Source organism: Chroicocephalus ridibundus, chromosome 2 (assembly GCF_963924245.1).
Source record: "Chroicocephalus ridibundus chromosome 2, bChrRid1.1, whole genome shotgun sequence".
NCBI lineage: Eukaryota > Metazoa > Chordata > Aves > Charadriiformes > Laridae > Chroicocephalus > Chroicocephalus ridibundus.
The window spans coordinates 111,780,590-111,791,437 of NC_086285.1; the positions used below are offsets into that span (position 1 = coordinate 111,780,590).

The 10,848-nt window shown below is 41.8% G+C and overlaps 1 protein-coding gene across 3 annotated transcripts in view; it reads left to right on the forward strand.

Moving 5' to 3' along the window:
• Positions 1–8,039, forward strand: part of PTPN2 (protein tyrosine phosphatase non-receptor type 2) — a 34,511-nt gene extending 26,472 nt beyond the window's left edge. For 2 of the 3 annotated variants that reach the window (XM_063326488.1, XM_063326486.1), the window contains 2 exons: positions 1,760–1,963; positions 6,456–8,039. In XM_063326488.1, the coding sequence (XP_063182558.1) occupies positions 1,760–1,963; positions 6,456–6,477 (226 nt within the window). In that variant the 3' untranslated portion in view covers positions 6,478–8,039. The remainder of the gene's footprint in view (positions 1–1,759; positions 1,964–6,455) is intronic. The other variant, XM_063326487.1, reaches the window with a different exon arrangement.
• The last annotated feature ends 2,809 nt before the right edge of the window (positions 8,040–10,848 follow it).

A 10,848-nucleotide genomic window follows, 5' to 3' on the forward strand; every position in this document is an offset into this window, starting at 1 on the left:
TTGTTTAAAAGTCAAGAGAAGAAAAATTACTGTCTCTAACTGAAGCAGCGAAACCTCACGCTTCGAAAGCCTTTTCCTACAGACTGCCTGTGAACTCAGTTGTGCAGTGTTAATTAGGTCCTAAAAGTGCCCAAAATAATTTGATACTGATTTTTAAATACAATGTTAACTTCTGTTTGTAAAAATATATGATATGTCAGAAGCACAAAGCTTTTATCACCTGCCGAAAATAAACAGCCTACAATCTCTGTCGCTGGATCATGCCCTGAAGTGCCACATCTAGACGTTTCTTAAACACCTCTAGGGAAGGTGACTCAACCACCTCCCTGGGCAGGCTGTTCCAGTGCCTGACCACTCTTTCAGTAAAGTAATTCTTCCTAATATCTAACCTAAACCTCCCCTGCCGCAACTTCAGACCATTCCCTCTGGTCCTGTCATTATTCACCTGGGAGAAGAGGCCAACCCCCACCTCTCTCCAGCCTCCTTTCAGGTAGTTGTAGAGGGCAATGAGGTCTCCCCTCAGCCTCCTCTTCTCCAAGCTAAGCATGCCCAGCTCCCTCAGCCTCTCCTCATATGGCTTGGATGATGCAATTGTATCATTGCAGCCATATGTTACTCTCCACTCATGTTAAATCTATCCCTGTGAATAGATTTCTGTGGTTTAGCTGTGGCACGTCAATTTGTCTTTCGAGTTTCTCTGCCTCGGGAGTAGTAATGCCTCAGCTGTGAGCTGCTGTATTGGCAATTGCCACCCGAATTGCTGTGCCTTGAGGCGCTGCGTCACTTGTGCCTGCCCACCGAGGGCCGCGTGTGGATCTGTGGCTGGAGAGCCAGGGCCCAGCTGAGCTGTGCAGCGCAGGGGACGAGGTGGTGCCTGTCCCACAGGGCTGCAGTCCCAGACGAGGTGCAGCGGCTCAGTGTGGATAGACCGCAGTTCTGAAATAACAGATGGCTTACTCCAAATGCCCTGAGGAGTTTATCTTTCCACGTCTGCATGAGTGTTTTGAGAGAGAATGACAGGGATCCCATAGATGTTTGAAGGAGCCCCTCGCAAGCAGGAGCTGGGGCGTGGGTGTGAGCATAGTGTTTGTGTGCTAGGACCTGGACAATCAAAGTGATTTTTTTTTTTGTGCCAGAGTTATGCTTTCTTAGAGACTGAGGATATTTTTGGAGACAAGAATTTCAAAGTGGCCCTGATAGCGTAACAGCACACAACTGATTTTTAGTCTGTGTCCTTGATCAACATTCGATTTACAGCATAGAACGAGTACTATTAAATTTTCACGCAGACGTGAGCAGGTTGGGATCAATATATCAGTGAGGCTAGTGTGAACTCTGCAGTGCAGGCACATGCTTAAATACTGTGAAAGTTTGCACATAGTACCTGACATTGCACATAAAAGCAGCCTCCATGCAAAAAAATCTCAGCCACCAAATGGGGCACTGATGGGGGTGAAAGACTACGCTGAGTTAATGAAGCTAATTCTGTTCCCCGTTGAACACGTAGATCAGGCACCGCTTACATCTTTACATATGTCATTTACTTCTTGGGGCTTCACTGACCTGAAACTGTCCACACCAAGGTTGTTAAAACAGAGTAAAGATGGCTTGCTTGGTTTAGATTTTATGTACTGCTGCCATATGCTACCGGTGGGCTGGCTAACTGTTGGGAATGTGTTGGGAAGAGGTTTGTTTTAATATTTTAGTAGCTTTTTTTCCTGTTTTACAATTTAAGATTCACTTTTTTTTTTCTTTAAAGTACTGTCCGAAAACGACTGCGAGAGGATAGAAAAGCTAACACAGCACAGAAGCTGCAGCAGATGAAGCAGAAGCTAAATGAGACTGAAAGAAAAAGAAAAAGGTGGTTATATTGGAAACCTATTCTCGCTAAGATTGGGTTTGGTACACTGATTTTAGTTGGCGCTTTTTCTTGCTGGAAAATGTATTTTCAAGAACATTCCTTGTAAGTAAACAGTAAGCCTGTCTATTCCAGCAGCTAAGTTTGCTGCAAGTTAATGACCAGGGGTGTAACTTTAAGCAGTAAACTCCTTACACCCAGAACGGGTGCAGACCGTTACATACGATAGAGAAGTGTTGTAAACTTGATCCCATGTCAACATCTCAGGACTTCCCACTGCAGGTACTTACAAAAATGAACTGCTGCCCCCCAACAGAGTTGATGGGTTTTTTTGTTTATATGAGCAGGTACAAACTTGCTGCAACTGTTTATACACTTTTTAAAATGGTGTTCTACCGGATCTTAAGCAAACCCTGAACCACAGAGGTTTAGCTGCTGAAGGCTGTCTGGATTTAAATTTACATGCCTGACATGAGCAATAAACAGTGTTGTATCATTTACATTATTAATGCAAAGAAGTTATCCTTAAATGTGTGTAATGTGTAATGTACTAGTGACATGAACATAAACATTTTATATTCTTATGACCTAGGATAAATATATTTTATAATTGCATATTTAATCTTTTTGTAGTTCACTGTACTTTTAAAAGCTCAGTTTGTACAAATTTCTGACCAAAAATAATCTGATTTTGAAATTAAATGTAATTATGATTTGTGCATGACAATAATAGTGCAACCATTCCCCATATTTTGAGTCTCAAATTTATGATATGAGCAGCTAGGGGTCTGATGAAGCACTTACCAATTTCTACTCTGTTAATTTGCATTCCTTATTTATTTTTTTGTAGTTTTCATTATTTAAGTGAGGCTTGGAAATCTGATTATTTTTTCTTAAGGCTTTTGAGAACTTAGCCCCCACTGAAAAGCATACTGTTAAGTTGATTCATGTATTCAGACTTCAACTATTGTTTGAAGGCCAACATTGTTAAAGTTCTGACATTCCATTAAATGTGAAACATATTGGTTTGTGTGTCTATAGATTTTAATTGCTAGAAAGAATAAAATTCATTCATCAGTAGTAGGTGTAGAAAGCGCACATCAAAGGAAACTGTAGTTGGACTTCGAGGGTGGTTGTAACAGAAAACAAACGTTGTTAGTGTTCTGCCATACCCCGGGTGTTCAGCTGTATGAGCCGCTTCCAACCTTCGCAAAGTCTAGAATTGCTTTTCAGGTTCCCCAGCACTGTATTAAAGAGGCATGACTTAAAACCCTTCGTGACTAATATTTTGGGAATACCTATGCTACAGTCACTTTAAAATTGTTGAGCGCTCCCTTTCCATTTGTTTGACGATAAAAACTTTCTAAATAGTAATTAAACACAAATCACTCTCTGTCCTTACACAGAGATCGTATGTGGCTGTATGTAGCTTGCTGTCGTTCAAGTTGAGATGTAATAATTTGTAGTATTGGACTGCACTTTGAAACCTGGATTTTATTTATTCAAGCACTGCCTTGTTGGGTGACTCCAGAGAAGTTGTTTTCTCCCTCCATTTTCCTAGCTTGGGTGTTTTCTGTTGGGTTTGGGGTGGTTTATCTTTTTTTTTTTGTTTCTTTTTAATTTTTTTGCTCCTTAGATTTGTCCTTTTGTAAAGCGCTTCTTGGATTTACTGCTGAAAAATGCTAAAAGAGCCTTTGCTCCTTATCCAAAGGAATTAACTTGAAAGGTTTCCAGTACGTTCAAGCTTAGTAGTAACATACCAGGCATGGGGCCCAAATAGCCTGACATTTACTACGCGAAGCTGAGTTGGGTTTACTCTTTGAAATTCTCATTTCACAATAGCTAATACTATTTTGGACTACGCTGTTTATATAGTAAACAAAAGCTGAAGGGCCCAGATAAGGAAAACAAGTGTAGTTTTTTAGAACATGCAGTTCTGAATTTGGGAAATTGTTTGTCAGTAAAACAAGATAATTCGTCCTGTGGCATTACTGACCAACTACGCAGCTCCAATAGCAAAATGACCTACTGATTGCTGCGACACAGGATGGGCAGGCAGCTTACGCATTTTAAGACATTTCGTAATTGTTACAACCACAGTAACTCTTTCAGCCAACAAAAGGCTTGGCAAAAGATTGTTTTCTTTAAATTGGGAAGACAGGTTTTTCAGCATCAGCTATAACTGGTGGCAGGGTAAATGTCTGTGCCTTATAAAAGATATTTTGGTTATGGAAAAACACGTGGAATGTAATTAAATGCTTTTATAACAGAAATATTCCATATTTTATTCTAAATACTTGAAAGCAGCTAAGGAAGAAGTGCAGGCAGAACCTTCACTGAAATCATGCTGTCACTTACCGCCTTTCAGTTTGCACGAGAAGGATTTCCTGGGCCACCAGTACCCTACAGACACTGAGCTCTAACTGTGGCTGTCAAGTTGTCTCTTGAATTATTTTTTTTTTCCTGATCCCATCTTAAAATCCTGGCTTTTTTTGTTCTCTCCATCCTGAGCAGCCATTCTTCTCTGCTGGTGGGGCAGGGCGGGAGGGGGCCATCTTACATCATCTCACGCTCTGTTACCTTCTTGATGCAATAAAGCAGGACTTGCACATTCAGCAGTTGATCTGTAAAAAATTTGGTTTGGTTATGTGATTGTAAGTATCTTGAGAGTCTTGACTGTTAATAATTTCAGGACCACGAACCAATACAAGTCTTGGACAAAAATATTTTGTACAGCGAATTGTCCATGACAGCATGGGCGTAGAAGGGAAGTTAAACATTAGATCCCTTAGTACATTCCAGGAGATAATTTGGATAAAACTTTGTTTTCTGGTCCGTCAGTAATCCTTAAAAACCAAAATCTGGGGGAGGCTTGTTTTCTTTACTGCAAATTGAGCCCTTGTGGTACTTTGTTATTCTGTAGGATTTAAGCTTGCAGCAGTTTTGCACAACTTGGATGTTAAATAGGAACAAATATGGGCCAAAATGAAGAACTGTTGATGGCTTTAAAGAAAGAGTAAAAATGAAGGATGTGCCTTCTGAGCCCTCTCCTGCCTCCCCCTCACCCCGATTTCTGTCAGGCTGCCGGCTGGTCCTGTGCTGCTTCTGAAGTGCTGTTGCACTCCATTCAAAGTGTTACCGTGTTGGGTTTTTCCCTCTGGTCCGGAAATACGGCAGTCAAAATAGTGGATGCATAGTGGACTTCTTTGAATTTGATTAAACGATGTTTGACTCTCAGACGAATGCCTGTGTACAAATCGTGCATGTTTTTATAAAAAAAAAACAAACAAACAAACAAAAAACCAAACACTAGTAAACGTGGACCTCCGTTGCATGGGTTTGCAAATTTGGAATTAATCCTTTTAGGTTTTGCATTTATGTTCTTGGTGCAGGGACAGTCCACTTAAAGTGATGGTACATCTGTATTTTTCTTGAAATGTAATAAGTGAAATAATTGAGTTCAGCGTGAAACAGCGCTTTGAAAAAAAAATTTTACTGATTTGTTTTATGGAAGTAAGATGTTGCAAGTGGGACAGCTTATTCTCTTACACCTTGAGTAAAATGGTTTACTGGCATCAGTTTACATCCCACTGAAAAGGGGAGAGGTGTAAATGTGTATGCACCGATGTGTGACTGGATCGGGCGGGCGATTAAAAAGCCTGGCTAGCTTTAAGTTTAATGAGTGTTAACCAAATTATTTAGTTTGCTGTTTGGTATTGTAGTTAAACCTGAGACACTTGAGGACTGCACGAGAAACTAAATTAATGGTGACAAAAGAGGAAGTCTTCTGCATGGCCAAGTGGCTTAAGTCAGAGGACTAAATTTGCAAAGTTGACGTAACACACAGTAGTCTTCCTGGGCTTTTTTGGTTCCCCCCAGAGTTTTAGGTCAGTCTTTCACTTTTATGTACGAAAAATAAATGTGTTCAAAATTGCATCTCTGTCTGAGTCTTTATTTAAATTGGAAGGATAAATACTTGGAAGATTCTTTTTTTTTAATGTGACTTGACTGATCAAAGAAAGCTGCTTTATGAATCAGCGTAGCGCTTGCAGAACTTAGAAGCGTTTTACTTTGTCGTAGCTTGGATATTTGGTGCTGGTCTTTTTCCGTGTTCCTCGGAGTAGAGCCGAGCCCTCCCTAAGAACAAACAAAACACCCAGTCTTGGGATGTCTTCCTCAACTACTCAACTACAAGAAACCTTTGCCTAGAAACGCCCATTTCCAGGACTGGCCTACAAAGCGGTGAGGGGTGACGTTAGTGTTTTGAGGTGCAGCCTTCTGCAGTCCCGCTAGGGCCCACGACGACTTCTGCAGCGCTTGTGGTTAAATGCACGAGCGCGCCCTTTGCTGGGCTGAGACCTTGTACTTTGAAGCTCTCCAGCAAAGTATGTGCCTTATGCTGTAATGTGGAAATACCTTCTGGAAAAGCAAAGCGCTTGCTACGGGCGAACAATAGTGGGTAGTTGCTACAGGGGATGCATGAGAAGCCGTTGGGTGTTGATAGTTGCAAACCCGCTCTCTGTTCTTATTTCTTTTTTTTTTTTTTCTCCGTTCTGTGTACTGAATCGGTGACTTTCTTCTGCATTGTATGTCGCAGGCCGAGACTGACCGACACCTAAGCCTTCAAGACTTGTGAATATTCTGCAGCTATAAACTGCAAATTATTGACATGCAAAGCGAGACAGGAACCCCTCTTCGGGAACAAAGAGTGAGGTCTGTTAAGTACCAAGAAGACCTCAGTTATCTGTTTACAGCGTAAACTGCATCGAGGGGATGAAGACCACCAGCAGCGTGCTACTTTGCAAACCAAAATAATTTGACCTCCTGTGTTTTTATAATGCCTGTATTAATGTAGAAAGATGTAAAAGAAATAAATTAGGAAATATTTTGTTTTGTACTGCCATTCTTATTGTATTTTTATACTTCTTGGCAGCATTAAATATTTTTTTAAATTGACAATATGCTGTTGTGTGCGCATTATGTTAGGGAGAAACTGTTAAGAGCCTGTTTTGCAGAAAAAGAAATGTTTTGCCTTAAGGTTTCCTGATACCCTGTCTTAACTGGAAAATGGCAAAATGATTAGAATGTGCTTTATGCAAATATTTTCAGTCATGCTAAGTATTGTAGTTTGAGCTAGGAGGAACTCTTGCACATTTCTTTTGTAATACACCACTAAGAATATTATTTTATTAAGCTGACCAGTTGGTTTGGTAATCCTGATGTTTGCTATCAAATACGCACAAAACGCTCAGAGTCCCTTTGTGAAGGGGAAGTCTTTTGTTATTGATGCTTTAAAGGGAGGAAAAATGGGTAATCGGATGTCTCGCAACCCACGGTCATCTGTAATCAGTGGGGGCCGAGGGCCAGGTGCAAAGCACACAAAGTGAACCGTGTCTTTAATTAAATGGGTTTCGGATTGTGTCATCACAGTGTGTCGTATGAATAATATTTCACTTCACATCTCCCTGACACAGCCTGGAAAGCTGGATGGGAAAGGGGTAAACTGGAATGCTGCTTCAAGGAGTTCTTCTGTTGGACTCAGCAGGGTTTCCAGCCCGGTACCTTCTGTAACGGAGCTGGCCTAAGTTCTGCACTCGCTGACGTTCTCTGACAATTTCAGATAAATCTGAATTCACCGAAAAAACTATATTCAATATGACTGTCTAAACTAATATGTGGTGGGGTTTTATACGTAATTTGTACTTTGCGTACTTTTGTAATGGGTTTTTGTACAAATCATACAGTTGGTCAAAGTAAAGCTTGCAAGAGGGGGGGAAATCTAGGCCAACTAAGGCTACTTTTGCTAAAATAAGCACCAACCTGCAATCTGAACAGAACTTGGTTTCCAGGCTCATTCCTGAAAGCAAGCGTGTTTGGGGTTGTGTTTAACTTGAACATGAAGCTGAATCGGGGGAGTATGTAATGCCGTTACTTGAGCTAAATATATGCTTGACACCACCTTGAAATAGTCTAAATCTCCAGAGTCTGGTTTGCCTAAATATTTTAATTTTTTTGGATGAGTAGTATTGTTCCTAGCCTATGTTGGAGGAGCGAACAACATCACAACTTGATTCAGCTTTCCTTTTCAAGTTGGCGCAGCTGCGAGACCAGGAGTGTTTATAATGAGAGATGAAGGTCTGGCCAAAACCACTGCAATAAACCCAATTGTTGTTGAACCCAGGACCGGAGCCTGTTTATGCCATTTGATACATCTTCGGCTGCGGCTTTCTGCCATTCATGCCTTCGGCTATGATTTATGTTTTCATTGGTTTTTTTGTCCCCTCTGAGTTGCAAGTAAGTATAAGGTGGATGACTACTAGAAATGTGCACATGCTTCATTATTTCCCCTGCTGCTGTCCCAGATAACTATCACATATGCGACTAGTTGGTTTTGTCTTGGGGGACATACAGGGCCCAATGGACGGTGGCTCTCCTTGCACAGTAGACTACTGTAATCAAAATGCTGATTTCTTTGCTCTTGAAGCTTTTTAAATGACTTTCCTCGGCTAAGCTGCTGGACTAAATTTGCTGTCAGGCGAACTTGATGACTAGGTGAAGGGGGGGGTAAAGATAGAGTAGTTCCAAAAACAGAGTTTTGTCAGATTTTATTGAGGGCTGCCTGGTGACAGCAGAAGTCTTCACTCACTGGCCCAGGAAATTCTGACACATGCACAGGTTTTGTTATTTCTACACAAGGCCACTGTTCTTCTGCCGCTTTAAAATGTATTTAAAAAGGTGAAGGAAGGGGAGGGGCTGCCTTCTGAGAGAGAGGGGGTTAGAAGCATGAGAGACTTGCAGACTTCCAAAGGAAAAAGCTGTGATTTACTGGCTGGTGGGTTTTTTTCCATCTTCAAGAGAAACGTTGCAGAGGAATGTGTTTTTATTTTTGCTAGCCATCTTACCCCGAGGACAAAACCACTGCCTTGTTCCACAGCAAGGTTTGTCGTGCCGCCTCCTTGTCCCAGTAAAGACCGAAACGTCTGTAAGACCCAAATCCTGTACTTTTTCCACAGGGAACAGGAAAGCCTGAGGAGTTTCTCTTTTAGAAGGTACTCGCAGCACTGAGTGCTCCCCTTTCTCCTTCTCCGTGAGGTTTTACGCTGCTGTGCGGCTTGAGGAGGTACTTAGCATCTTAGGGCTTATTTCAGAAAAATCTTGTGAGGCAAATGACACCACCTTCATCGCTTTTGCCTGGTCTTTCCCTCAATAATTAATTTGGCCTCATGCTAAATATACACCTTGTAAGCTACAAGGAATCCTTTAGTGCTTAACACCACTCAGCCTTATCTCTTTCTGTCCTCCACTCCTAGGTATGTCTTGCAGGTCACAAGAACAGATGTATCAAGAGATTATTATCCTTGGCAAGCGTTTCAAAAGTTGGTCATTCTAGTTGACATCTACTCTTAACGTAGGTTCTAAGTTGAGAATCAGCACACGCAGGTCAGCATGCAGGACTGGAATGTAGTTACCTAAATATACATGCCCATTAGGTAGTGAATTGGGGATGATGGGGGAGAGGGGAAGAAAAGGGAGGAAAAAAACCCAAAGCCTGAGGGAGAGTCTTCACCTCTCCAGCACGGAGCCCATCTTCCACTTCGTTCGTGCCAGTGGTTAACTCCGGTACTTGGACAGAGTCCCTACAGCGCAGGACATCAGTGACCTCAGGTTTCTGTATGACGGACAATTACAGACCAGTTCGTTCCTGCAAAAAAGCTTGTGTCCCACAGCAGTTGGGGATACAGGAAAGCAAGCGTGCTCATTTCTCCTGTCTGCCTCCCAGCAATGTGTGCCCTTGTCTCAGTTTTCAATAGGGTTCACTTTTGCAACTAGTTGTAGGCTTATCACACCGGCCTCGTGCTACGCGCAGCCTTTCGTCTGCATTCCCAGACCGCACCCACATTTTGACTCACCAGCTTATTAGTCTGGATAACTATGGAAATTTCTAAAAATACATTGTGGTTAATTCCCACTTTCCAACCCCAGAACTGCACCATCTTGCTTCCGCAACCTGCCATCACCTTCTAGTGGTTTCTCCACTGTCGTTCCCCCTCTCCCTTATGTCCTTTGAACTCACTGCTGTTCAGACACCCTCCAGTTCCCTAAGTCTGGAACAGTTCTGCCTTCCCTTCCCACCGACTCACCCAACCGTACCCCACACAGAACCCTTTTCCTGCCCTTTCCTGCTAGCAACACAAGCTGCGTTGGTGTTGTGTCAGAAGAGGAACCCCAGGGGAATTGCCACCGGCTTCGAAAGCTCGTTACCACTTCCCAACATTTTCTTGTACTTGCTATTCTGCTCTTTGTTACATTTCTGATTAAAACAACAACAACAAAAGCAGCTCTATTGCTTTGTTTTTCTTGCTTACATCACCTGAAGAATAGCTTCAGTATGTTATTATGTCTGTAAAACATCTTTCTATCTCACCGCTTGCTCTATTAATCAGTTTTTAAACTGCAAGAAACTCCTTGCAATTGTGTCATTTTAAAAACGTCACCGATTGCAGCAGTGATGATGCCTGAAAGCAGCAGCCTGGTCTCTGTCACCAGGGTTTCGGGGAAGTGCTTAGTCGTTGTCATTGCAACATCAGATAGTACATACCACAATTCAGATCCTTTATCAGATCTGAATAATCAGATTTGTATTTTTTTCAATGATGAGCACTACTCTGGGGAATCCTACATTTTTTTGTGCCACAGGGCTTATTATTTTTCACCGTATGTTTTTTTAAGAAAAAATAAAAATTCGTGGCCTGTCTGGAATGGTCAAGACTTCATCCTCACTATCAGTAAGTAGCTTATAACCCAAGATTTAGAACAGGCTTTTCTGTTCAGCCATCAATTCCATACTAGTACAGCCATCAATTCCATACTGCTCCTTCTCAATTTGGAGAGCGCCATGGAATCACTTTTTTTTTTTTTTTTTTTACAACTGAATCTCTGATAACGGTAAGTCAAGGTATCTTGCTGGTTAAAGCCAGCAGCCCAACACA